At 44.8% G+C, this 26803-nt stretch overlaps 1 protein-coding gene across 3 annotated transcripts in view; it reads right to left on the reverse strand.

The window, feature by feature from the left end:
* Nucleotides 1-24620, reverse strand: part of SCARB1 (scavenger receptor class B member 1) — a 99223-nt gene extending 74603 nt beyond the window's left edge. The window contains exon 1 of one of the 3 annotated variants that reach the window (XM_036759496.1): nt 24312-24620. In XM_036759496.1, the coding sequence (XP_036615391.1) occupies nt 24312-24437 (126 nt within the window). In that variant the 5' untranslated portion in view covers nt 24438-24620. The remainder of the gene's footprint in view (nt 1-24311) is intronic. The other 2 variants (XM_036759508.1, XM_036759503.1) reach the window with 2 other exon arrangements.
* Nucleotides 24621-26803: the final 2183 nt, after the last annotated feature.

Raw genomic sequence — 26803 nt, forward strand, 5'->3', positions numbered from 1 at the left:
ATCACGGGATGAGGGACTATGCAAAGGATATTTGATGCCTTGCACATGGTAGGTGCAATAGATATATTCATTCATTCGTTCCTTTGTTTGTTTGTTTGTTGGAGGGGGAAAGGCAAGGCAACCGGGGTTAGGTGACTTGACCAAAGTCACACAGCTAGTAAGTGTGTCAAGTGTCTGAGGCTGAATCTGAATTCAGGTCCTTCTGCCTCCAGGTCCGGCGCTCTACTCACTGCACCACCTAGCTGCCCCTTTACCAATATTTATAACAGATATTTACCACCCAGGTAACAGCCTGCTTTCCTTGGACATCAGTATCCTACTCTCTTGTTTCCCCCCACCCAAAAAAAAAGTCTTCCCTTTAAAACACAATTTTGTTCATTTACAAAAACAGAACACTTCATAAAATTCCTGCTATGATAAGAATGAAAAAAATAAAAATAAATAGTATATGATTAGAATGACCAATGGGCACCTAAATATGCAGAGGAGAGAGTGCAGGGCCTGGAGTCAGGAGGACCTGAGTTCAAATGAGGCCTCAGACACTTCCTAGCTGTGTGACCCTGGACAAGTCACTTAACCCTTTTTGCCTCAGTTTCCTCATCTGTAAAACGAGCTGGAGAAAGAAAGGGCAAACCACTCCAGTATCTCTACCAAGAATACTACAAGAGTCAGACATGACTGAACAATGACAAAAATAATAGCCAAGTTTGGCTACCAAGTCAATAAGGAATAAATGCCTACTATGCGGAGTGGAAGGGAAAAGGTCCTCAGAGAGGGGACATGGTAGAGAAAGTCTGAAGAGGAAGCCATCACTGGTCTGGGCACTTTCCTTAAAATTGAAGTTTTGGAAGGAACTGACAAATCAGAGGAAAAGGCCACAGGGATTGAGGGAATTTCCAAGGTGAAAAGACCAGAAGCTCTACACAAAGATGAGCTAGCTATGAGAATGCATCTACCTCCCTTCTTTCCAAAGGTGGGGGGCCATGGGCATAGAACACTGCATACACTGTTGGCTGATACACTGGTTCCTTTGGCTAAACTGCCCTCCCCTCTTTCTTTTATTCTTTGCTAAAAAGAGATGATTGAGTAGAGAAGGGGAAAGAGGAAGAAGCTTACTGGGAAATATACATGATTTAAAAACAAAAAATAATTTTAAAAAAAATTTTAATGTATTTTATTTTTAATTTATGAAATAAAACAAGAATTTCCATAACATATAATGAAAAAGATGATTGTACATGAAACTGCAAATCTATTATGTACAACTTGCTCTTCGTTTAAAATTTATAATAAAGTTATCATGTAAATTTCTCTTTTTTTCCCTTTTTTTAGTGATCATCACCACCAACCTTGGAGATAACAGACTCTCCACAATCTACGACAGGCTTGCCATTCCTTATCAGCCTGTCCCACATCTTTTTTTTTTAGGTTATACATGTGTAATCATGCAAAACATATTTTCATATTAGTCATGTTATAAAAGAAAACATAGGCCAAAATAAAACACAAGAAAAAAGAAGAAAGTTGAAAAAGTATGCTTTGATCGGTATTCAGATTCCATCAGTTCTTTCTCTGGGGATGGATAGCATTTTTCATGTTAAGTCCTTCAGAGCTGTCAATTGGGGAATGGCTCTTATATTTATAAATTTGACTCATTTCTCTATATATTTGAGAAAAGAGGTCTTTATCAGAGAAACTTGCTTCAAAAAATTTTTCACAGTTATGATTGCTAGCTGTATTTCCCTCCATCCTTTTTCCTCTCTCTTTATTCTTTTCTACTTTCACCCTGTCCCTCCTCAAAAGGGTTTTGCTTCTGACTTTTGCCTCCCCCGAGCCACCCTCCCTTTTATGAATACCTTTCCCCTTCTCTTACTCCCTTCCCCTCCTCCTTTCCTGTAAGGTAAGATAGATGCCTACACCCAGCTGAATGTATATATTATTCCCTGTTTGAGTCAATTTCAATGACAATTGACAATGTCAATTTCAATTACTCTCATTGGTTCAAGCATTCCCCGCCACCTCCCCCATCCTTTTGTGGGCTCTGCCACTCCAGGATTTGTTTTAGGGCATGATTTAAAGGTCTTTGGAGGGGTTTGGGGAAGAGCTCAGGCGGTCCCTGCCTTCTCTCCCCGGTCCCACATCTTAAGGTTTCCTGCACCAAAGGAGTCCTGTGACTATAACGTGCTTTCCAGAGACCACGTGCTTAATGTGATGCTCAAACACAAAAGTCAGAAGCTAAACATAAAAGCCACATGTGCCAGCTATGGTCAAGGCCCCTGCCCTTGAGGGCTAAGAGTTTCATCACACCCTCAGCTGCAACATGAATCCTTTCCTCACCAACTTCAAGGATTCTTTTGAGTTTTTCCAGCCAGTACAGGACATGCTACACAAGTTAGTGGGGGAAAGAGGCAGACAGGAAGCCAAGTCTCTGACTGGTTCTAGAGCCTGAAGCCCTCCCAGCACCGTTTAAAGCTGTTCCGGGCCTCCTCCCACGTAGAGCTACTACCCTCCCCTCAACAGAAATACTACCCACGCACGTTTCTCCTCTCCATCTGAGCACCAAGAGCCAGAATCTAGGATACCCAGAACCAATAGGCTTGACCTCGCTCTCTGTTGCTCCCTCCATTTCTCTCTCTCCTTCTCTCCCTCCATTTCTCTCTCTCCTTCTCTTCTTCCATTTCTCTCTCTCTCCTTCCATTTCTCTCTCCCCTTCTCACCCTCCATTTCTCTCTCTCCTTCTGTCCCTCCACTTCTCTCTCTCCTTCTGTCCCTCCACTTCTCTCTCTCCTTCTGTCCCTCCACTTCTCTCTCTCCTTCTCTCCCTCTCCTTTTCTCCCTCCATTTCTCTCCCTCTATTTCTCTCTCTCCTTCTCTCCCTCCATTTCTCTCTCCTTCTCTCCTTCCATTTCACTCTCTCCTTCTCTCCTTCCATTTCACTCTCTCCTTCTCTCCCTCTCCTTTTCTCCCTCCATTTCTCTCCCTCTATTTCTCTCTCTCCTTCTCTCCCTCCATTTCTCTCTCTCCTTCTCTCCCTCCATTTCTCTCTCTCCTTCTCTCCCTCCATTTCTCTCTCTCCTTCTCTCCCTCCATTTCTCTCTCCTTCTCTCCTTCCATTTCACTCTCTCCTTCTCTCCTTCCATTTCACTCTCTCCTTCTCTCCCTCTCCTTTTCTCCCTCCATTTCTCTCCCTCTATTTCTCTCTCTCCTTCTCTCCCTCCATTTCTCTCTCTCCTTCTCTCCCTCCATTTCTCTCTCTCCTTCTCTCCCTCCATTTCTCTCTCTCCTTCTCTCCTTCCATTTCACTCTCTCCTTCTCTCCTTCCATTTTGCTCTCTCCTTCTCTCCCTCTCCTTTTCTCCCTCCATTTCTCTCTCTCCTTCTCTGGATATGCTACCAGATGCCATGTAGTCAACCATGTAACCCAAATAAGAACCTCATCTATAGGATTGGGTAGGGGTTGGGCCAGATGACCTCTTAGGTATCTTCCAACTCTGAGATACTGTGATTTCAAACAGAGAAGGGACCTGGGGAATGTCACAGAGAAAGAAAGCCATCGACAATGGGACAATGGGGAAAGGACAAAAGGAAGACTCCTCCACTATTTTAGTGATCTCATCAGCTTCCCAAGGATTCAATTATCATCACAGAGCAGGTGATTCTCAGATCTACATATGCAGCCCTAACCTCTCTCCTAACCTTCTAGACTGAAATATCTGACTGACTGTTGAATTGTTGGTGTTGTTTGTCCTTCGTTCTGGAAGAGGACCATGACATCAGGAAGGTGAGGTCACAACTTACATGGATGAACTGGATTTAAGTGAGGCAGGGCTGTGCAAAGTCACCAGCCTCACTCCCTCCTCCGGAGCCATCTGGGTCCAGTGGCCAGATATAGATCAGGATGACTGGAGATGGCCCTGAGGACTGAAGGAACTCTCACACAAAAGGAATTATTTTACATATCCAGTAGATTGTTTGAGATATCAGAAGTCTTACCTTCTCAGAGGCTATCTTGATTCATGTATTCACTTGATAAAAAGCTGTTCCATGTTCTTCTGAACCAATACCTAGGCAACCTCTTCCTGTGTTATCACTTGTTGGAAGTTCAGTATCTTCCCACATATTTGCCAAATTATCTTCCTGTGATAACTCAAACTGGATATCCCATAGACAGACACGTCCGAAACTGAACTCATTATCTTTCCCACCATTGTCAAGGGTACTGCTGTCCCTCCCAGTCACCCAGATTCACAATCTATGGGTCATTCTTGACATCTCCCTTGCCATCCCCTCCTCACATTCAATCTGTTGCCAAGACCCATCAATCATACCTTCATAACATCTCTCTAGACCTGTGCCAAGGGCAGGCCCTCATTACCTCACACCCAGACTATTGTAATAACTGCTGATGGGTGTGCCTGCCTCAGGTCAGTCCACCCTCCCACTCGGCTGGCAAAGCAATCTTCCTTTGTGCCCAGGTCAGCCCATCTCACTCCCTCCCCCAACTCAATAAACCAGGGATTTGTTTTAATACCTTCAGAATCAATTATAAAATCCCATTTAGAGTTCTGACCCCTTCAGAACCTGTAGCTCCCACCTCCAGAATCTGCTTACACCTTTCACACATATACACACGCCCCCACACCCTGTAATCCAATGACACTGGCCTCTTTGCTCTCCTTACACAACCCACTTCCACCTCCAGATTCCATACACTTTCACTGGCTGTCCTCCATGCCCTCCTCTTGGCTTTCATGGCCTCCTCTAAAGCCTAGCTAAAATCTCACCTTCTACCAGTAGTCTTTCCTGATCTCTCCTTAATTCTAATGCCTTCCTTTTGATGATTATCTCCTGTTTTTCCTGTCTATAGTTTGTCCATAGTTGTTTACTTGTCTCTCTCATAAGTTCCTTGAGAGCGGGAATAGTGTTTTACCTTCTCTGTAACCCCCAACAGTTATGGTGCCTATCACAAAATGGACCTTTAATAAATGTTTACTGTCTGCCATCCTTCATTTCTCTCCCACATATGCTTATGACTGACTTCACCACCATGCCTTAGCAGCCCCATCACCCTGGAGTCTCCTCACCTCTCTGCCCCTGTGCCCCCCTTCTCCCATGGTTGAGTTCTTCCTGGGACCCTCACTTTGAGGAAGGACCCCAGCACAGTGCCTGGCACTTGGTCAATGCTTAATAAATGCTTCTTGTTGTTGACCTGAGAGGAGAAGGGTCTTAAAAATGTATCAAAAGGGTTCCATAAACTGTTAAAGCCTTTATAATGCCATATTTTGCTATTAAGTCTGAGGTTCAGAGAATGAAAGGTATAGTAGACTTAAGCACTGGAACTTACATCAGGAGAAACCTGGGTTCAAATCCTGACTCTGGCCCTCACTTGCTAGCCCTGTGACCCTGAACAAGTCAGCTAACCTCTCTGAGATTCAGTTTCCTCATCTGCCCCTATTAGCCAGTATGCCAGGACTATTTCAGGGAGGTGGAGGGAGTTCCCAATGAGCTGAATGATCAGATTCTAGGAAAAACTAGGAGACAACTTGCTATTGAAAAATCTTCCTAAAGGACGTCAGCCTCCTTTCCTGCCTTACTGACCACAACCTATCAGCCATGATTGCCTCACTCTTTGGAGATCAAAGGGCCTCAGGATAACCACCCTGGATGCTCAATGTCTCTGTACAAAACCACAGGTAGTGTTCTAACACGGCTTCTTAGACTTTTTCCACTCGTGACCCCTTTTCAGTTTCAGCAGTGTTCACTGGCGCCGAGGGCATGTGCGGTGCAAAGTACGCATGCTTTGTGTTCAGAACCAAGGCTGATAAAGCTGCCTGATGAAAAACAGGCAAGCACAGCCAGAAACACCTCAGATTCATTACAAGTTTGATTTTTAATTTTTGGTTGTTGCCTGTTCAGAAACCTTTTACTATTGCCAAATTTTTCACTACCCCATATGGGGTCTTAAGTTTAAGAAGTGCTGCTCTTGAAGACTCGGGAAACCAGGTTGTATTTACAATCTGACCATCAGATACTAGCATGCTTTCACCCACTGGCAGGTTAGTGATTATCCTATTGGATCAGAGGGTCAGAGGAAAAGGTAATAATTGAGTAGCGGTGGGCGGGCCACAAAGGAGCACCAAAGGCAACGAGGATGACTCGACTATAGTTATAGGAAGTTCTGTCACGTTCCCAGAGCAGAATACTTCCCAAGTCTTGCTAAATATGGCAAGCACTGGTAATTCCCCTGGGCACAAATGGTTGTGCCAGATATAATCCAGAAAGCACCAGCCAAGGCTGTGAAATCTTACAAAAGAAACCCCAAGATCTTTACCCCAGTACTGGGAGGAGTTCCATCAACCATGCCAACTAAAGTTAAGGGCATCCAAAAAAAAAAAGGCAGATTTATAAAGTGAAGAGCTGGCCTCAATCCCCAGAGACCTAGGTATTCAGGTCATTCTGACCCATGCCACCTATGCAGCCCTAATTATACTCCTGGTCAGCCAAAGCTACAAAAGAGCTCCCGATCACTGAGGGCAGGGACTTCCTCACCAGAAGAGCCTCACTCCAATGAAATCCCAGATTTAGGACCCGATCCTCCCCCTTCCCAAAACAACAAAAACTCTCCTGAGATACAGTAAAATTGAGGCTGGGTCTAAAATGGCTTATCCACAAAACCTCAGCATTTCCATATATTCCCATCAAAATCCAGCAGGAAGAGACAGAAAGAGAAATTCTATTTAAGGTACCTATGGACAGTATAAAAAATTGGGGAGTTTACCTTCCAAGACATATATAGGAACTATATGTACACTATACATAGGTGTGTAGTCCATATATATATATATATATATATATATATATATACACAAATAAAATACAGATCTGAATTATTAGAGAAATTATTCAAGGTTCATAAATAATCCAAGCTAATATAATAAAAATGGCAATATTACCTAAATTAATTTACTTATTCAGTGCCATACCAAACAAATGACCAAATGATTACTTTATAGAGCTATAGAATGTGAGTTTAATGATAATAATAGCTAATATTTATATAATGCTTCCTATGTGCCAGGCACCATGCTAAATACATTACTATCACTATCTCATTTGATCCTTACAACAGCCCTGGGAGGTAGGTGTTCTTATGATGCCCATTTTACAGATGAGGAACCTGAGGTAAATGGAGGTTAAGAGACTTGCCCAGGGTCACACAGCTAGTAAACGTCTGAAAAACGTCTGACTCCAAGTCCAGCTGCTCTATCCAATGTGCCACCTAGATGCCCTTAATTAAAAGAAACAGGTTATAAGGGAATAAGTAGTATTTTATATTTTTAAAAATATATACTAAAGGCTCCATATAGACTGAAATATTTATAATAGTACTTTTTGTAGTAGCAAAGAACTGGAAGCAAAGTTGAATGCCTATTGGTTAGGGAATGGTAAAACCAAGGGTTTTTAACTCTTTTTGTACCCTAGTAAGTTTTGGCAATCTGGTAAAGACCATGGATGCCTTCTCACAATCATGTTTTTAAATGCTAAATAGAAAATAATTAATTATAATTAAATAACCAATTAAAATAAAAACCAATTATATATTACAATAATATAAATACCTATTATTAGATTTAATGTAATTAATTAATTAAATATTATTATATATAATATTATAGTTATCGGTTTTTTTAAAAAATAAGCTCATGGGTCCCACCAGTTTTAAGAAACCTCTGAGCTAAACGAACTGCGGTATAGGAACATAACAAAATACTACTACGCTATACAGCAACAAAAATTATACTGCATATAGAGAAGCATGGAACTCACATGGGGAGTTTACTCCTTATGAGAATACTAACACGGGGGAATTTCTCACATTCTAATGTGGAAAACAATTTAAGAATGGGCCCAGAGGAAGTAGAGTGGAGAAAATACAGGTGAAGATCAACAAAAGGACAAAAATAGAAGCAATTTTATCACTGGAATAAACTCGAGAACACTTGGCCAGAAAGGGGGGGTGGGGGGAGAAATCGATGAGAAACTCAGGAAATTGATCACAAACCCATCAGAGACATGATGCTTTAATGATGGGGAACTCCAAGTGTTTAGGCATTAACTGGAGATTTCTCAGCCAAAAGCTGAGTAATGGATGATTTCTTGGCTTCTCTTAATAAGCATGTCACCCTCCTAGATATTTAAGGGGAATTGCTAATGCAGAGACTGTGGTTGTTTGAGCAAGAGTGATGGGAATTTGAGGAGGGCGGGGAGGGAAGGGAAGTGACTGCTTCATTTTGAAGTTCATGAAGAAGGAGAAAAATATAGTCTAACATGTGCTCCTAGATTTCAGGAGGAGCTGGGTGGATAGAATGGTGGGATAGAGCCCTGGGCCTGGAGTCAGGACCACCTGAATTCAATTCCGGCTGCAGACACTAGCTGGGTGACCCTGGGCAAGTCACTAACCCCATTTGCCTCAGTTTCCTTATCTGTAAAATAAGATAGAAAAGGAAATAGCAAACCACTTCAATATTTCTGCCAAGAAAATCACAGAGTTAAAAACAACTGAAATGACTCAACAACAACAGAAAAGATGGAGGGAAAGAGAGGTTTGTTTTTTTTTTAAAAAAGGCAATTAGTTTGGCATGGCCCTGCCATGCACAATGAACAAAGGCTGGTTACCAACACCAAGCATTCTAAGACTGGGGGAGACAAAAGACCCAAGCAGGGATATAGCAGGGCTTGGTGTAATGGGATGATAAGAATGGATGACTGTGGCAAAATGGAGCTCTCCACCTCTTCTTGTTTCTGAGCAGGAGAATAACCTTTGGACTGAAAAGGGAAGGGAAAAGAAATGCAGATCAGAAACTGAAAGCCAGAGATAGCACACTACAAGAGCACCCCACTGCCCTGGAGTTTAAATCCCTGGGACAAGATGAAAAGTCACCCCAAGGTACTGATCAAATCAGCTGTTAGGACTGTTCAGCTACTGCCACTAATCTTTGATTAGATTGCACAAGGGGAGAGTGTTGCTCAAGGCTGAAGAAAGGTAAATGTCCCCACTAAAAAATAATAATAATAAATTAATTTAAATTAAATAAAAACGTCTGCAAACTCCAGGCCAGGAAACTTGAATTGGCAAATGATACTGCATATTATTAAACAGGTGGTTAGTTACAAAAGAAAGAGGTGATCACCAAGAGCCAGCATGGCCTCACCAAAAACAGGTCATACCAAACTAACCACAGCTTCATTTTCAGATGCTGTTACTTAACAGATAGACCAGGGCAATTCTAGAGATAAAATTTACCTGAATTGTAGAGGGAAAAAATTTTATTAAAGGCTAAGTACAAAGACAGGTAAAAGATACTCCTTGCCCTCGAGGAGCTTACTGTCTAATGAAGAGACAACATGAAAGCAAACTATGAACAGGATAAACTGGGTCCTTAAGAGCAGGGACTGTCTTTTACCTTTCTTTGTATCCACAGCACAATGCCTGGCACATAGTAGGCCCTCAATAAATTTTTATGGACCACTTATTCTGCTTGGCTTCAGAAGGCAGAATTAGTAACAATACATAAAAGTCACAAAGGCAGATTTAACTTGAGTTAAGGAAAAAGAAATAGATATAATTTTATGAACAATTAGTTACTTAAAAACAGTTGGACCTTAGGGCCATCAGGGTGTCTTTGGTGGTAGCAGGGCCCTCTCTCAGTCCCCTGGAGCTCCTGGGGACAACCCACTGCAGGCCACAAGGCCACAAATCCGAGCCTTTGCCCCAGGACCTTAGGCCTTCAAGGTACAACCAGCTCCTGACCTAGGGTCAGCCCCACCTTTGGGCCCTTCCTGTCTCCATCTGTCCTTGTCCATCCAGCAATACTTCCCCTTACTCCTGCCCCCAAGCAGCCACCTAAGGCCAATGCATTGGACTAGTTCTGGCAGAGCAGCCAGGCAAGTCATGGGAAGGAATCTTTGTGATGCCTGGGATCTTCTTCTGCAGGCAACTATAGGGTACATATAGAGGATAGCAGCCCGAGACCACTGATGGAATCTTCAGGGTTGAAATGCACCCCAACTCTCTTACCCTGAAAGTCCCTCTCTCAAGCCTTCCCTCATGAGAAAAAACACGTCTGAAGCACATTGGAGAAATGAATCATTTTTATGGAGACTCCGCAGAAGGTAGCTGAAGATTTTATGGTCCATCTGTAGGAAAAAGCCCATCTCCCCTAGGAGACAACTTTGACTCAGGTTAGTGGCCAGGCCAAGCTCTGCCTTATTGGCTCCTGATGGCAGGATCAGACCCAGAAGAAGCTTCCTTATCTCTGTCTAGTTAAAGAGTCTTTCTTCCATAGCAAGATAAGCCCCATCACTCAGAGAGGGCTTTGAAAAAGGACATTTTTTAGATGACCACCTGAGGCCATTAAGTGGTGTAGATTCACAAAGCACTGGGCCTGGAGTCAGAAAGACTCCTCTTCCTGAGTTCAAATCTGGCCTCAGACACTTACTAGCTGGGTGACGCTGGGCAAGTCACTTAACCCTGTTTGTCTCAGTTTCCTCATCTGTAAAATGAGCTGGGAAAGGAAATGGCAAACCAGTATCTCTGCTGAGAAAACTCCACATGGCATCAGGAAGAACTGGGTGTGATTGAAAGCAAGATAACTAGATGACCAACTATCACTGCTTCAGACTGAGATTCTGTGGTGCTATAGTAACTCAAGAAAACTATTTAAGCAAAATTTATCATTTATATGCAGAGCTTTACTTCTAAGAGAAGGCAGGGCCCTTAAGGTTTAAAAAACATAACACTATGGCTCAAATACTTTCAGTTATTGCTGGGCTTCTCAGAGTTATCTGAGAATGCAATCACATTTCCAAACTAGTCATGCTGATAAAGTCTCTTAAAATGTGTTTTTTAAAAAACTGGACCAGGGCGTCTTGGGAGGTAGTAAGTTTCCTGTCATTGGTAGTCTCCAAGCAGTCTCCAGTCAAATTGTGGGTATCATAAGGCAGTTAATTGGATAAAACATTGAGGGGCAGCCAGGTAGTGCAGTGGATAGAGTGCTGAGCCTGGAGTTAGGACCACCTAAGTTCAAATCCAACCTCAGACACTTACTAGCTATATGACCCTGGGCTAGTCGCTTCACCCTGTTTGCCTCAGTTTCCTCAACTGTAAAATGAGCTGGAGAAGGAACTGGCAAACCACTCTAGTATCTTTGCCGAGAAAACCCCAAATGGGGTCACAAAAAGCCAGACACAACTGAAAAACGACTCAAAAACATCCACTGTGTGCCAGGCACTATGCTAGGTATTGAGAATACAAAAAGAGGCAAAAGACAGTCCCTGCCCTCGGGGAGCTGGCAACCTAATGATGTTATAACCCATACCATTACATCAACCACTCTGGCTCATTCTTTTTTTAGCATTTACTAAGAGAGTACAGTAAGAACAGTTGGTATAAACATGCCCCCAGAAATGTGAGGCCCACTCTCCCACAGGCACATACCGAGCCCAGAAGAATGAGCTTAAACAGACAACAACAGTAGTGAGACCCACGTGGAGAAAATACATATGGCCAAAGGATAAACTCCTACTTCCTGGCTACTAACAGTCTATCGCAAAAGGTCAAGCTTCCTTCAAGCTTCCTCCTTCTGGTATATACATTTCTGTATCTATCTACATCTGTGTTTGGCATCAGGACATCTCCGCCTGCTTCCAGCTGGGTCTTCTCTCCAATGATACTGTCAATGCTGGGTAAGTGGAAGGTAGAACCCAGGAAGAAGAAAAAAACAGAAAATCTTCTTCCCCACTTGAGCAATTCTCTCTGAGGGGGACCTGAACTGGGAGTCCACCACTACACTGGCCCTCTACTCTAGCCACTTAAAGACCCCAGAGGTATAGACAGCCTAGTTGGTTAACCACTCAACAGTTTGTTGATCCAATAACACCTAACCCCAGGTATAAACCTGGAGTTCCTAATCTGGGGTCCATGAACTTGTTTTTAAATTTTGATAACATCTAAATTTTGATAAATATTGCAATATGACCAATATTCTTTATAAACCTATGTATTTTATTTTATGCGTTTAAAAACTGTATTCTAGGAAAGGGTCCATAGTTTTTTTCAGACTGACAAAAAAGTTAAGAACCAATGATAAAGAGTATCTTGTTTACATATTGATAAGTTCATCAAGCCCTTACATTGATAACATTAATTGAGATGGGGGGGGGTGGAGTATGGAGGAATCCCCGCCCTCACAGAGGAATAAATAGAAAAGCTTCTTTGAGACTCTGTGGGTTCCCACCCTACCTAGTCTATAAAAAGGTAAATACACATAGACTCACATGTGTATATATAGGACACAAAGCAGCCAAAGAGTTCATGGAGAGAGAACAGAACCAAAATAAACCAGACACTAAAAATAAACTGAGGTTATTCAATGGTAGCCAAAGTGATGCTTGGTAACAGGGGAGGAATACATGTGAAGTCCTGAGGTGGGAGAAATGGGAAGTTAGATAACTTAGGAGGAAGAAGAAAAACAAATCTCAAGAAATGACCTTACTTACACTCCAAAAAATTCTGGTCTTTCACCCTACTAACCAAAGAGCTGGGAAGAGTCTGAGGATGTTGGATGACCTGACACCCAGGACCAGAAGGCCCAGCCGTCTTCGGCCTGACTCCAAGAGCATCCTACTGGACCACCATGATACTGACGTACCAGATACCACAAACAAGATGCAGCCCAGCGAGAGTCCAAGAAAGCAGTGGGTTGGCCCACCATCAAAGGATGGGAGGGTGGGGAGGAAGAAGGAAGGAAGAGGAGTTCTGCTTCCAGATCTACAATTTAAACACCCCCAGTCCAAAAAAACCAGAAATGGGAAGGAGAGATCACAAGACAGGCACAGGACTCTGTACTATATTCCCCATTACTTTGTTTTCTGTGAATTCAATTCAAAACAACCAAGATTTATTGTGTGTAAGGTACAGGGCCAAGTGTTACAAATACAAAACCTAAAATCAACAGAATATAGCACCAGGGTCAAATCCAGCCCACCACATCAACTGTAGGTCAAGGACCACAGTGGTCTGTCCTCCCCAGCTTAAACAAACAAAAGTGGTTCATATCTTAAAAGGTCTATTGTGCAGGTAAGGGTCAGGGTTGTGGGTTATGTGTACATCAGCACCAAAGCAGCTCCCAGGAAGTCATGAACAGACCAATCTGGAGTTCTGTCCACCTCTTCCCAAGGGAGATTTTAATTCCTATCTGGAGGAAGCGCAGAAGGGGCCACAAGGCTGGATGTACTGGCCTCATCCAAGAGAGAGAGGGGTGCCGCACTAGAATTATACCTGTCCTTCTAAACACTGATGACTTAAGGGAATGATTTTTTTAGGTTCACAAAGTTTTATTTAAAGGAGAAAGGATTCCCCAAGCCTACATCTGAAGGTGAAAGGAACTCGATAATGGCGTCATCATTGTCTCCACTGCAAATGTACCGGGCTTGAAACCCCGGTTACATAAGGAAATAAAAAATAATCTGCAGATGGAAAATGAGAAGACCAAAAGTGGGTTGGGGTGGGGGTGGAATAGACAGTGAAGGAAAGGAGAGATAAGGAAGGTGGGCACTGTCTCCAGGCGCAAGCCACAGAGTACGAGTACATGCTAACAGTGGTAAGAGACGAATTTCAGCTTCACAGAACAATCTCTAGGTCTTTTTGGAAGCCATACAGAATGTAGAAGGAAAGACTATATAATAAGGCTAAAGAGATAGAGTGGATTCAGACTGTGGAGAGCTTTAAATGTCAGCTGAGGACATTGTATTTTATCCTAGAGCCTGGGTTACGGGGGACCTGGGGTCTGTGAATTTTTTTTAAATACTTTGATAACTGTATTTACATAGAGTTGGTTTCCTTTGTAATCCAATGTATTTCATGCATTTGAAAACATGATTTTCAGAAAGCGTTCATGGGTTTCACCAGAATGTTGCCAAAGAAATCCATGGAAATTAAAGAAATTACCTTCCCTAGAGGCAATGGGGAACACAAGGAAAAGAAGTAGGAAGTCCTCTCTTTGTTTCTGAAGGTAAAGGACAAATTAGGTTCTTCCAATAGAGACAGAAACTGTTAATGAGTGCTCTTTCCCTGCTTAGCCACATATGATAAAAGCTGGAAAGAATCACAGATATCATCATGGCTAGCAGGCCCGATGTGACCTATTTTTGTATGACCCTTGTATTAAGAATGGTATTTTATGGTACACAACCATACAGTTTACAGCAAATGCCCCCCAAAATGGTACAAACCATTCTCAGCTCATGAGGTTGTACAAAAAGAGGAGGCCGCTGGATTTGACCCACAAGTCATATTTTCCTGACCCCTGATTTAAGCTAAGTTCCTCATTATATTAGACAAGGAAACTGAAGTCTAGAGAAGGGATTAGCAGCCAAGTGAAGAAACAGGATTGGAACTGAGGTTTTCTAACTCCAAACCAGACTCCTTTCTCCACTGTGCCACAAAATTATTCCTTCATTTTCCAGATGGTGATGGAGACCCAGAATGGAGAAATAGGTCGCCCAAGGAAATTAACAGAGAAAAGTGGGCACCCTTGGAGAAAGCATTAGTATGCCCCATTTCCTTTCGTTCCCTGTCATGGAATTTTGGGAAGCCCATTAACAGGCGTGTGTGATTGAGTGGCTTGTACTGTTTGAGGATAATTGTTTCTTCCCAGTTGGCTATGGAGCTGGAAAAACTGACAATTCTGGGTTACTAAAGCAGAAGGAGCTTTGTGGGTATGCAAAAGGGCAGACCAGCCCCTTCCTCGTATTCTTTCCTTCGCAACTTCAAGCGAGGCAGAATTGCTGGGAGCTGCTCCTAAGAGTCAAGTCAGGAGGGGGCAATGATCTTGTCTTCCATGTGCCCACGGAAGCTATTTCTGTCTGCTTTGTTTCTTTCTTCTCCAATTGTAAGGCTTATTGGAATTCAGAGAGGGAAACTTCCAATGACCTTGTGAGTTCAGGAGAATCAAAGACTGAACCAGAACTGAATGGGTTGGCGGGTGGGGAGGGTTTGGAAGTAAACAGTGAATCCTAACTGGGATGCCCATCCATCAGGAACAGAAAGGGAACTTAGTAATGATTCCACAACGAAAGAAAAGGACCCTGAGTGCCCTCTACCCCACCAATTCTCTACATGTGTATTTCACCGCCTATTTACTGTAAGTGTGACCCCACTCTCGCCAGGGACCTTGTATGTACAAGAAGAGAGTGGACCCCTGGTTTTACCAACTTTGCTATACTTTCTTTTTTCTAAAATTATAATAATAATAATAGCTAGCATTTATATAATGCTTTATAGTTTGTAAAATGCTTTACAAATATTATCTCATTTTATCCTAATAATCCTGGCATATAGGCGCTATCAGTAGCCCTATTTTTACAAGTGAGGAAACTGAGGCAAACTGAGGGTTTTTTTTTTTAAGGTCACACAGCTACCAAGTGTCTGAGGTCAAATTTGACCTCAGGTCTTTCTGACTCCAGTTTCAGCACCGTATCTACTGAGGCCCCTAGCTGCCTACTGTTCCTACAATGCCATTTTATTTGATAGCTTTGCTTTAAGTAATAGTGTTCTCAGGCTCACTACTGACTCATATTAGTAGAGTTAATGAAGTCTACTGGTTGATTGTTGATGAGAAGCACACTAGTGGGGGCTCTTGAGTAGTAGTATCAGAACCATAGCCCCTTAGAGTTATCCATACCTAGAAACCAGAGTTGAAGTAGGCAGCCTTGCCTCCTGGGGATCCCAATCTCTGAGTTCAAGTCTCTAGCTGGGAGAGATGCTGTGCATAAAACAGAGATGACATCAATTAAACTAACCTACTTTTCAGGGCTGTTGTGAGGACCAGATCACATCATAGTGATCTACAGCTGACATTTATAGAACATTTTAAAGTAGCCAATAAGAATCATACATTAGAAAGCACAAAGTTCAGGAAACCAAAGACATCCATCCATCCATCCATCCATTCAATAAACATTTACTAAATGCCTACTAGGTGGAAAGCTAAGCACTGGGGATACAGAAAAAGGCACAAGAGAGACATCACACCTCTGACACTTAGCATTTATTCCTTGGTACTTGGACAAGCTCTTTAATCTTCCTCAGGATTACATTCTCAATGTCTTCATTTGTAAAACTAGGGGGCTGGACTAGGTGACCTCCAGAGTGCTTTCTAACCCAGTGCCATAATCCTCAATCTTCTGCCAAGTGCTTTCCACATTACGTCATTGGGCTTTGTAAACCACAAAATACTATATAATATAAATCCTATAATATAGCATAAACCATAAAATACTACATAATTAAAACCACCTACTAAGACACATAAAAGTATAAACAGCTGCATTAGAGATAGCCATACAAACAAAAAAAAAGTCACAAACCCATTACGGACAGAATATTAAAGAAAGAAGACAAGAGAACATGCTTTGACAAGCACTGCATTTTGGGAAATCGTTAGTCATTCAAAAAGCCCAAGTCTCAAGAAACATTTTGAAAGTGAGAGCCATAAGTGTGAGGCATGGTTAGGAGTCTTCATCTTAAGAGTCTAATTCCCCTGAAGAACTCACAACAACAGCTAATCACTAGAGGACATACAAATTTAGTGACCACTCTCTACAGCGTGAGAAGGCTCTGGATCAATGATGGACGCCCTTCTCAAAACCGGTCGTAGCTGCTGCTTAACTGGTGTTATCTTACTTCAGCTCTGGGGAGTGGCCAATCATACCTTGGGCGGCTTCGGGACTGTTCTGAGGGGCCTGGACCTACCTGGGTGACCCTGGTCAAGGCACTTTACTGTCCTCATCGGTAAAACGAGGACATCGGACAATGTGGCCTCTGAGCCAAAGGTGGTTCAGACTCTAGACCTATGAGCCTATTATTATCATAATCATTAGCGTCACAGTCAGATCCAGAAAGACCTGACTCACAGTCTCTTGCCTCTGACACATGGTGGCTTTATAACCCTGGACAGATCACTGAACCCTCTCAAGGCCCCAGCCAGCTCTCATGGCTTTAAGTTGGGGACCAGTTACCCATCTGTGTTAGTAGATCTCTTGAGATCCTTCTATCAATGAAATCATTATATGCCTTCTTATTAGGTGGTGCGGTGGATAGAGCTCTGGGCTTGGAATCTGGAATCAGAAGACTCATGTTCCTGAGTTCAAATCTGACCTCAGACATTTGCTAGCTGTGTGACCCTGGGCAAGTCACTTACCCCCGTCTGCCTCAGTTTCCTCATTTGTAAAATGAGCTAGAGAAGAAAATGGCAAACCATTCCAGAGTCTTTCCAAGAAACCCTAAATAGAGTCACAAAGAGTCGGACGTGACTGAAATAACATTTTCATCCTACTTTTGGGTGCCTGGCACGTAGCAGACACTTAAGAGATGCTTGCTGCCTTGATGGATTACCTAGTCTATCCTGGGTGGAGGAACAAAATCAAGCGCAGTCCCAGGCCTCAAAGAGCCAGCTAGAGAGAGATAACTCAGTTTCCTGATTTGTAAAAATGAGGAGCCTGGGCTAGATGGCCCCTCAGTCCCTCCCAGCTCTTGTTCTGAGCTCCCCAAAGGCACCCCAAACACTGGGAAACAATTAGATGTTGTACTGCCGGACACCACTTAGAAATGAAAAAAGGTGAATAAATAAGCGAGCCTCCAGACTGACTAAAAGTCCCTCCCTTCCTGAGGGAAGGGAGATACCCTTAAGTGGAAAAAGGGAGCCGAATGATGCTTTGGGAGTCACTGAGCCAGCAGGGCTGATGAGGCAGGAGCACCACAGGAGGGGGCGCTGCGGAGCCCCCGCCCCATCCAGATGGGAGGGTAGAGGCCGACACAATATACATAGAGAGACCAAATTAATATACAGAAAGCATATTCTCAGAAGCTTCCTCAAAGCTTTTCTCACTTCCGCTCCTGCTTCTCTCACAGGAAGAAGTCAAGTGGGAGAAAATTTAAAAAGCACCTCATGGAAACAGGAGACAAAAGAGCCCTTTTCTGGAAACCGGACGGAGCAGCCTGGGACAGTAGACATAATAGGAGTCAAAGAGGACTCGGGTTCAAATTCTGCCTCTCCAGCTCTGACTTCCTGGGTGACCGTAGGCCAGTCAATTAATTAGTCAACATGATTTTATGAAGGAATTCCATGTTGGGAACTGTGCTAAGGGCCAGGAATGCTAAGATAAAAACAATCTGGGCCCTCAAGGAGCTTACATTCAGATAAGGGAAACACACATACAAAGCCACATTGAATGGGGGGGAAAAAGGCACGACTGTTTTTTCAGCTACAGAATGGGTTGGTTTGATTAGAAGACACCTGAAGGAATGGCAAACTACTCCAGTATCTTTGCCAAGAGAAGCCTAAATGGGGTCACAGAGAGTCGGACACGGGGTGGGGGGGGAGGGTGGACTTCACTTACACCATTACCTATCCTTTAGACTCACCCCTCTATCTCAATGCACTCTCTTAGCCTCCCAGATCTGGGCTTCTTAAGCTTTTTTCATCATGCACTGCTTCGGCAGTCTGGGGGAGCCTAGGGACCCCTCTCTCTGAATAACGTTTTGTTGCCTACACTCCTATCTGAAGGAAATGCCAAATTTCGGTTAGAAGTCAGTGAAGATTAAAGGGTGGTTTTTTTTCTCCCTCCAAGTTCACAGACTCCTTAAAATAACCCCAGGTTAAGAACATCTGCTCTAATGAGACTCACCAGACCTGCCCTACATTAAAAAAAAAACCTTGTAAACGTGCCCCCTTCCCCCCACACACACACACACTTTTACTAAAGCTATTAACCCAGCAGACAGAAGCCCAGGGGGCTTCTTCATCTTTGTATGCCACATTCCCTGGCCAAGGGACTCCCACATAATAGTGTTTTCTACCATTCTGAATTAAGACTGCCAGTGGGGGTACTTGTCACCCATTAAAAAAATATTTAAATAGACCTACGATTCTAACTATGGTGGAAAGAACTGGGAAGTTGAATCCAATGATACAGTACAGACCCTTCCACATCTGCCCATTCTGCGAGACTTTTCCAAGTCCCCACCCGATGGTGACCACCAGGAGGCTGGTCAGCAAGCAATGAAGTCCTTTACTCGTGGCAAGCCACCAAAAAAAAAAAACATAAAAAATGATCGTTCGTCCTGTGTGGTTCCCCTCACCAGCTGGATAGAGCACAGGGCCCGAAGTCAGACGACCTGAGTTCAAATCCAGCCTCAGATGCTAACTAGCTGTATGACCCTGGGCAAGTCACTGAACCTCTGTCTGCCTTAGTGTCCTCAACTGTAAAATGGGCTGTCGTGAGGACCAAATGAGATAATATTATAAAGTGCTTAGCACAGGCTGTTGCTGTTCAGTGATGTCTGACTGCTTGGGACCCCTTTGGGGGGGGGGGGAAGGGTTTCTTGGCAAAGATACTGGAGTGGTTTTGCCATTTCCTTCTCCAGCTCATTTATAGATGAGGAAACTGAGGCAAACAGGGTTGAGTGACTTGCCCAGGGTCACACAGCCTGAGCCTGGAACACAGTAAGCACTTAATAGATGCTTGTCTCCTTCCTTCCTTCGGTTTCCTTTTATTTCTACGGTAGCAGAGCAAGGAGAACTTTTTAGTCTGTCTGTAAACTCTGACACTCTAAAAAGGAAACCCTCATCCAATGACCAAAAATGAAATCCAACTGCCATCTCATCTAATGGGGCTTTGCAATTTTCAAAGCACATTTCTCTCACTGAATGTCCTCCCTAAACTCACACCCCAAAAAGGAATTCTGTGATTCCACTTTGGTTAGGCTGACATCATAACCTGCATTATGGACAACATGAGCCTAGACTAGGCTAACAAGAAGATTCATGAACTTCTGCAAAAACATGGTTTCTGGTGAAGCCTCAACCTGGTATCACTACCAGTCCACTTGGATAGGCAGGGGAAAAAAAAAACATTTCCACAGTGACATTCCCCTTTCCCCCCACCCCCCAAATCCACCACCACTTCCCTGCCTTGGGTTTTCAGAAGAAAACACGAAGCAACCACAAAAATAGAAAACCAGGAACACAGCGTCATCGCTCAGTAGTACTCTCTCCATCATTTTAGGTTACAAAACTTAACAGGAGAATTTTGAAAAAAAAAAAAAAAGTCAAGGAGAAATTCCTCGGCGTGACTGACGCACAGGCAGCCTCCTGCCCCAAAGAAAGGCCTTGACTACACTCAAGTCTTTCCCCATCACCAAGGTCTTATCAGTTTCCAAGGGTACCCCATTGCCATAGGGGAGGGGAAACGGTGAGATCATACACACTTCAATAGAAAGAAACTTCAAAGTCTAAACAAGGCAAAACCTTCATTTTGCAGTTGAGGAAACAGAGTCCTAGAAAGGTTATGTGACTGGCCCAAGGTCACACAGATAGGAAGTGCCAGGGCCAGAATCGGAATCCAGGCCCTCTGACTACAAGCTGAACATCATTCAGAGAGCTCTTTCTGAGGGCTTCATAAAAATCAGACACACAAGTGGTACATAGAGTAGCAGTTTCATGCACAATCATCTTTTTTATTATACTGTGTTATGGAAATGCTAGTTTTATTCCATAACTTAAAAATAAAATATTTCTTAAAAAAATAAAATAAAATAAAAATCAGACACACACACTCCTCAAGGAAAGAAAGGTCAAAATACTCATAGCAATGCTCTGTGGTAGGAAATAAATGGAAATAAAGCTGGTAACCACTGATTGGAAAATGACTTTAAAAACTATAGAACATAGCTGCAATGGAATAGAATATCCTTAAGCAGTTAACTATGAAAATTCACATGAATTAATACCGAGTCTATATATTTGTCTGAATATTGCATCCCCCATTAGACTGTAAGCTCCTTGAGGGAAGGAACTGTCTTTCGCCTCTTTTTTATCCCCAAGGGCTTAGCACAGTGCCTGGCACCTGTGTATAGCCATTTTTCAGTAGTATCACGCTCTTCGGGACCTCATTTGGGGTGAGTCTTCCTGACTCCAGACCTGGCCCTCTGTTCACTGAGTCACCTAGCTGCCTCACCTGGCACATACTTAATAAAATATTCAGTTTATATAATAATAGTTAATATTCTCTTACAGATTCAATAAGTTATTATAACTGAAACTAAAAAAGGCAACATACACGATGGCTACAACCATGTAAATAAAGTCACTTTTAAACTGAACTCCGAGTAACCGAAAAACTAACAATGGTGCCTAAGACAATAAACATCCTTCCCTGCTCAAAGCAGAGGTGGGGGAGGGGACGACGGGAGCAGAATATCATATACAGGTTTCGATGGGGTCCCTTTCTCAGATGTTCCTTGCTTATTTGTTTTTCTTTGTTGTAAGAGAGTCCCTTCAGGACATATTGCCTATGTTTTTAAAAGGTATTAATAAACCATTTTCCTTAATATTAATTCATAACAAAAATGTCTGCTGTACCACTGAACTGAGTCAACCAGAGGGGAAAGACTCCAGGCTCAGTTATATTGAACACTTATTAAACACCTGTTGTATACAGGTATCCAAAGATGTTTTCTCTCCGCTATCATGTCAGTGGTAATTGTTGAATTCTGGTTTATATTTGTAGTGTGACTAGGAGCAAAGAGAAAGAAGGGGGTGGGGTCTCATGGGTATAAAACCATCTATTTATAGAGTTGAAGGACCTCTAGACGTTACGGTGCATAGAATGTCAGACCTGCAGTCTGGAAGAGTCATCTTCCTGAGTTCAAATGTGGCCTCAACTTACTAGCTGTGTGACCTTGGGCCAGTCACTTCACCCTGCTTGCCTCAGTTTCTTCATCTGTAAAATGAGCTGGAGAAGAAAATGGCAAACCATTTCAGTATCTCTGCCAAGAAAATCCCAAATGGGGTGATGAAGAGTCAGACACAACTGAAACAAATGAACAATACTTAAAGCTAATAAAGGAACCAATCATCTAACTCCAACTCCCCCTCATTTTACAGATGACAAAGTAAAGCAGCTTATTTAGTACTACAGATATCAGAAGACTTGGATTCAATCCAGGTTTGACCCTGGGCAAAATCATTCTCTGTGCCTCAGTTTCATAATTAAGACATTCTGCAGACCATAGTAGAAATCATCATTGTCCTTATCCGGTTGCAAAGTATGAGGCAGAATCTTTGCAGCCTGGGAAGTTTGTTATTTTTAAGTTAGCATATTAGCTTCCTACTTAGTGACCCAACCTGTGCCTTCCAACAACACCTCTACAATTCAAAAATCTTAGAATTGCCAGGAGCACAGAGAAGGGAAGAGACAGGGGATCCACTGGGTCATCCTCCCTTCTAGCATGTACTGGACAATCTGAAGCTCTCTCCTCTGAGTTTCTCCAAGGGACAGCTTCTCTGGAGCAAACGCTACACCAATATGCCCTGGACTAGTCATCCAGAGAGCTGGGTTCTGATCCTGGCTCTGGGCCTGCCTGACTCTGGGCACGGTGACATCTCTGCACTGGGGATTGCTCATCTGTACAATTCAGGTGTCGGGATGTCACCACCGCATCACTATTGGCCATTCTATGGTCGCCTACGAACCCTGTGGCATGCTGAAGGTCCCATCTACCCAGCTGCTCTGGGCTGTCAAACTCCCCAATCCACGTGCCGACAGAGATCTATTTTGTGATTATCTCCTCAGGATGATTTTCATCTCTGCATTTCAAAGAGCTCAGTGTGGAGGGCAGGCACTAAATGTAGACATCTGTAAGGTGATTTACAAAGGCTTCTCATGGGGGATATAGGCCTTGCGGTACTCCCCAATTATGGAGTGTGAGGAGGCTTAGCTGAAAAACTTCCGAGCAGCCTACCTGTCCTTCCCCTTCTTTGCTCTCTATCCAGTTAGAACAAGCCATTTCACAGGTGTGGAACAGGGGGCTCCCATCCCTCATCTTTGCCCCTCAGAATTCTGGTTTTCCCTCAAGTTCAGGGGCCACTTTGAGATCCCCCTCTCAGTCTCCCAGGTATTATGGTTCTCCCTCCCTAAAATTACATTTTTTACTCATCTGTGCCTTTGCTTTGGTTCTTCTAGCCCCAGGATAGTGACTTAAAAAAAGGTTTAGATTCAATTATGGAAAGGTTCAGAAACTGAGGCAGAAACTTTTTACAAAGGGCTGGTCAGGGGCACCATCCAAGTGACACATACTCAGCATTTACTATGTGCTCAGGCCCTGTGCTGGGGACCCAGAAGTGTAAAGGATTCTTCTAGGTCTCAATTGGGCTAATGGAAGCATGACATATAAAGAAAGAAAAAAAAAAAAAGAAAAGAAAACCATCAGCCAACACACCAACGCTGAGGCTATTAATTAGATGTCAACTATGCGATATCTAGGCAAACAAGGCCAACAGGCAGGGAAGGATTGCAAGAAACTTTGGCCGCAGCCTCTCCGGCTTCTCTGGGGTGCATCTGCCCCAGGAGCCTGAAGAAGCCGGCTACGAGCATCCTAGACTCAGCCAGACGATGCCAACAGCACTTCCCCAAAAAGCTCAAAGACCCACCGGGCTGGTCCCCAAAGCCCCTTCCCCGGGGAGTGCCTCAGGCTTACACAGGATTCCTAACTCCTTCCTTCTAACTCTCTCCTTTTCATCTAAGGCAGCCCCTCGTTCGGGCGCCCCCAGGTCCCCACAGCTGAGCCCGGGAAATTGTCAGAGGACTCGGGTTCAGCTGAGGGTCCCTGGTAAGTGTCTTCACCTCTCTGGGCTTCGATTTCCTCATCTGTAAAACGGGGGGAGGGATGACCGCTAAAGTCCCCTTCCGGCTGTAAATCTATGAGGACCCTGATGATGCAAGTGTTTTCTTAATCACACCAGGCAATGAATGGAGCCCAAGCGGCAAAGGGTTAAAGGAAAGGTGGGGGCGACGGGCGAGCTCACGCGCAGGAAGCCGGCACTCGGGTTTTCGCTTTCCCTGGCCCCGGGTGCCTGGAGACCTGAGTTCGGGGCTCCTGGGCCAGGCAGCCGGGTCCCAGGGTACCAAGGGGCCTGAGGTCACGTCTCTCTTCCCTCCAGCTCCAAGGCAGCCGGAGCTCTCCGGGCCCCGGTCTGACCGGTCCGGCCGCTGCGCCCCTCCAGGGCGCCGGGTGCCAGGGCCCCGGGGTGCCAGGGCGCGCGGGCAGGAGGCTCACACCTGTCCCGCTCAGTCGGCGCCAGGAAGGGCTCCCAAGCTTTCGCCTGTCTGTCTACCGATCGGTCTGCCGGCACCTCCGTGCCCGGCGCCCCGGGAAGAGGGAGGGAAAGGGAGCCCGATCCCCCTACCCACCTGGAAGATCTGATTTCTGATCAGCTGGGGCACCACGAAGATCATGACGGCGCCCAGGACCGTGCAGAGCAGCCCCACCAGCCCCAAGATCACGGTAGTCTTGCGCCCTCCGAGCTTACGGGCCATGGCACTGGGGGCCCCCGGGCTCGCCCGGGGCGCTCGGTGGGGAAAGGTGGGCTCGGGCGCGGGCAGCTGGACACGGAGCCCACGGTGCGGGGCGAGGAGGAGTGGCCCTGGGCCCCGACCGTTTTATGTGCCATCTCCTGCTCCGAGGGACCGCCCCCTCGCCTGCTTTGACTTCGCAACTCTGGCGGCTCCGGATTCCCAGACTGGCCCAAGAGGGGCGGAGCCGGGCTCGGGGAGGCGGGCCTCCAGATGACCCGGCCCGCCCCCACGCACCCTGGGGCCCCGAGGTTCCCCCCTCTGGGTCTGTGAGAGCCCCCGGCCTCTGCTCCGCTCCCCCGTTGGTCCTCCTGGGGCTAGCGCGCGGCTCGGGGCCCTCGGAGCTGGAGAGGTTGGGGGCGCCTCCCAGCCAGGCTTCCTGGAACCCCGGGGCTCCTCCGTGTGGGCAGGGGGAAGGGTGGGGGAGGGGAGGGAGAGGGGGTGGGGGAATTATCTCCCACGTGGCCCTTTGCCCTTTTAAATTGGCCCAGAGAATCATGGCACCGTTGATTTCGAGCTAGAAGGGACCCTAAGGTCATCTGCAGCTCAATAGATGCCTGTTGACGGAGAGCGTCAGTCTGGAAATCAAGAAAACCTGGGTTCAAATCCTAGATCAGATACTTAATAACCAACAGGCTTTGAACAAAACCCATCCTGTCTGGGCTCCTTTACTCAACTCGCGGCCAAGAGCCTTCCAACTCTAATAAATGCATGACCCTAAATTTTCCTCATTTTGTGGACTAGCCCTATAACCTTGACCAAGACAAGTGCCCGAGGGGGCCTGTGAAGTTAGGAGATTGGCCCCCATGACCACGAGATCCTCTCCACCTCTACATCTTCTCCTTCAGTCTTGTCTCATTCTCCATGACCCCATTTGGGGTTTTCTTGGCAGAGCTACTGGAGGGGTTTGCCATTTCCTTCTCCAGCTCATTTTTACAGATGAGGAAACTGAGGCAAACAGGGTGAAGTGACTTACCCAGGGTCACACAACTAATCAGTGTCTGGGGTAGAATTTGAACTCAGGTCTGAGTTCAGGGCCCCACACTCTATCTGCTGTGACACTCAGCCACCCTGCTCTAAATTTATGACCCTACTAATTCAGTCAGCTATCTCTTTATCCACACTTGAGGACTTCCTAGAGAAGCTGTATAGCCTTGGCCAAGTCACTTAACCTTTGCATGCCTCAGTTTCCTCATTTGTAAAAGGAGGGGGTTGGACTCTGTGACCTTTAAGGCCCCTTCTGGGTCTATATCTATGATTCCAACTGCCTCATTTTACACAAGAGGGCTCCTGAGACCGATTATGTGACCTCGGGCATCAGTGCTGGCCTCTCAGGCTATTGGGAGCACCAACTGAGAAAATGTCTATAGAAATGCCAGCTATGACCGTCTCCTCTGGTCATCTCCCCAAAACTCTGAAGAGGAGGCAGGGGTCAGATTATTCCCGCTATGGGCAGAAGAGAAATCTGAGGCACAGAAAGGAAAGTAATTTGCCCAAAGTCACAAGGTAAGGGGGAAACTGAGGACAATGACCAGGTCTCCCCCTCCCTAAGTCCACTCTGGTTTATTCAGGCTGACCCAGGGTTGATGAGCTGGGGGGTTTTCATATGTGGGTGGGTCTGTTATGTTGTTTTTATTCCAATAAGGGAAGAGGGCAAAAACTAGATACTAGGCAGGTTTCTGCCATCCCCACCCAGAATCTGAGGAAGTACATGCTGATTTCCTGCCCTTGGGGGAAGAGGTGACCCGCCTTGAGGTTTAGATTGTAAGGGAGGGGGACAGCCAGGGCTGGCCTTGTGCAAATGCAAATTAGGTAGGCCCCCTAGTGGTATAAACTGAGGTGGGGTGGTTGGTTTAGGATGAGAGGTCCAGACTCCAGGTTTGGCCCTGCCAACTGGGCTAAGGGATAACCACCTCACCAGCTCCGGACCTCTGGGTCCTAACCCGCATCCGTCACTTTCATTCCTTCTGCTTTAGCCTCCCCACTCTGGCCTGGCATGGGAATCATTTCAATCATTCTGAAAGGAAGCCCACTGAAAGCCCCGAATGAGGCTCCCTCATTGGCATGTGTTTTGGAGGTATTATCTTGACATATGCGTGCTTCACTTAAACCTCCCTTCCAACCTTGGCTGGGTCTTATTTTAATTTCCAATAAAGTTTCGCTGAGGTATTGTTTTGTTTACCCAAGAGAGTGGGGCTGAAGGCCAGGTCCAAATTGTTGTGCAACCGTGTGTTTGTCCCTTAAAAGAGGAAAAAGGAAAAAAAAAAAACAACAAAGGATTTTTGACACACAGGTCAGCCAGTCTCTTCTGAAGGGAGTCGGGTCTTTGC

The sequence above is a fragment of the Trichosurus vulpecula genome, chromosome 1, assembly GCF_011100635.1.
Source record: "Trichosurus vulpecula isolate mTriVul1 chromosome 1, mTriVul1.pri, whole genome shotgun sequence".
In the NCBI taxonomy this organism is placed as follows: Eukaryota; Metazoa; Chordata; class Mammalia; order Diprotodontia; family Phalangeridae; genus Trichosurus; species Trichosurus vulpecula.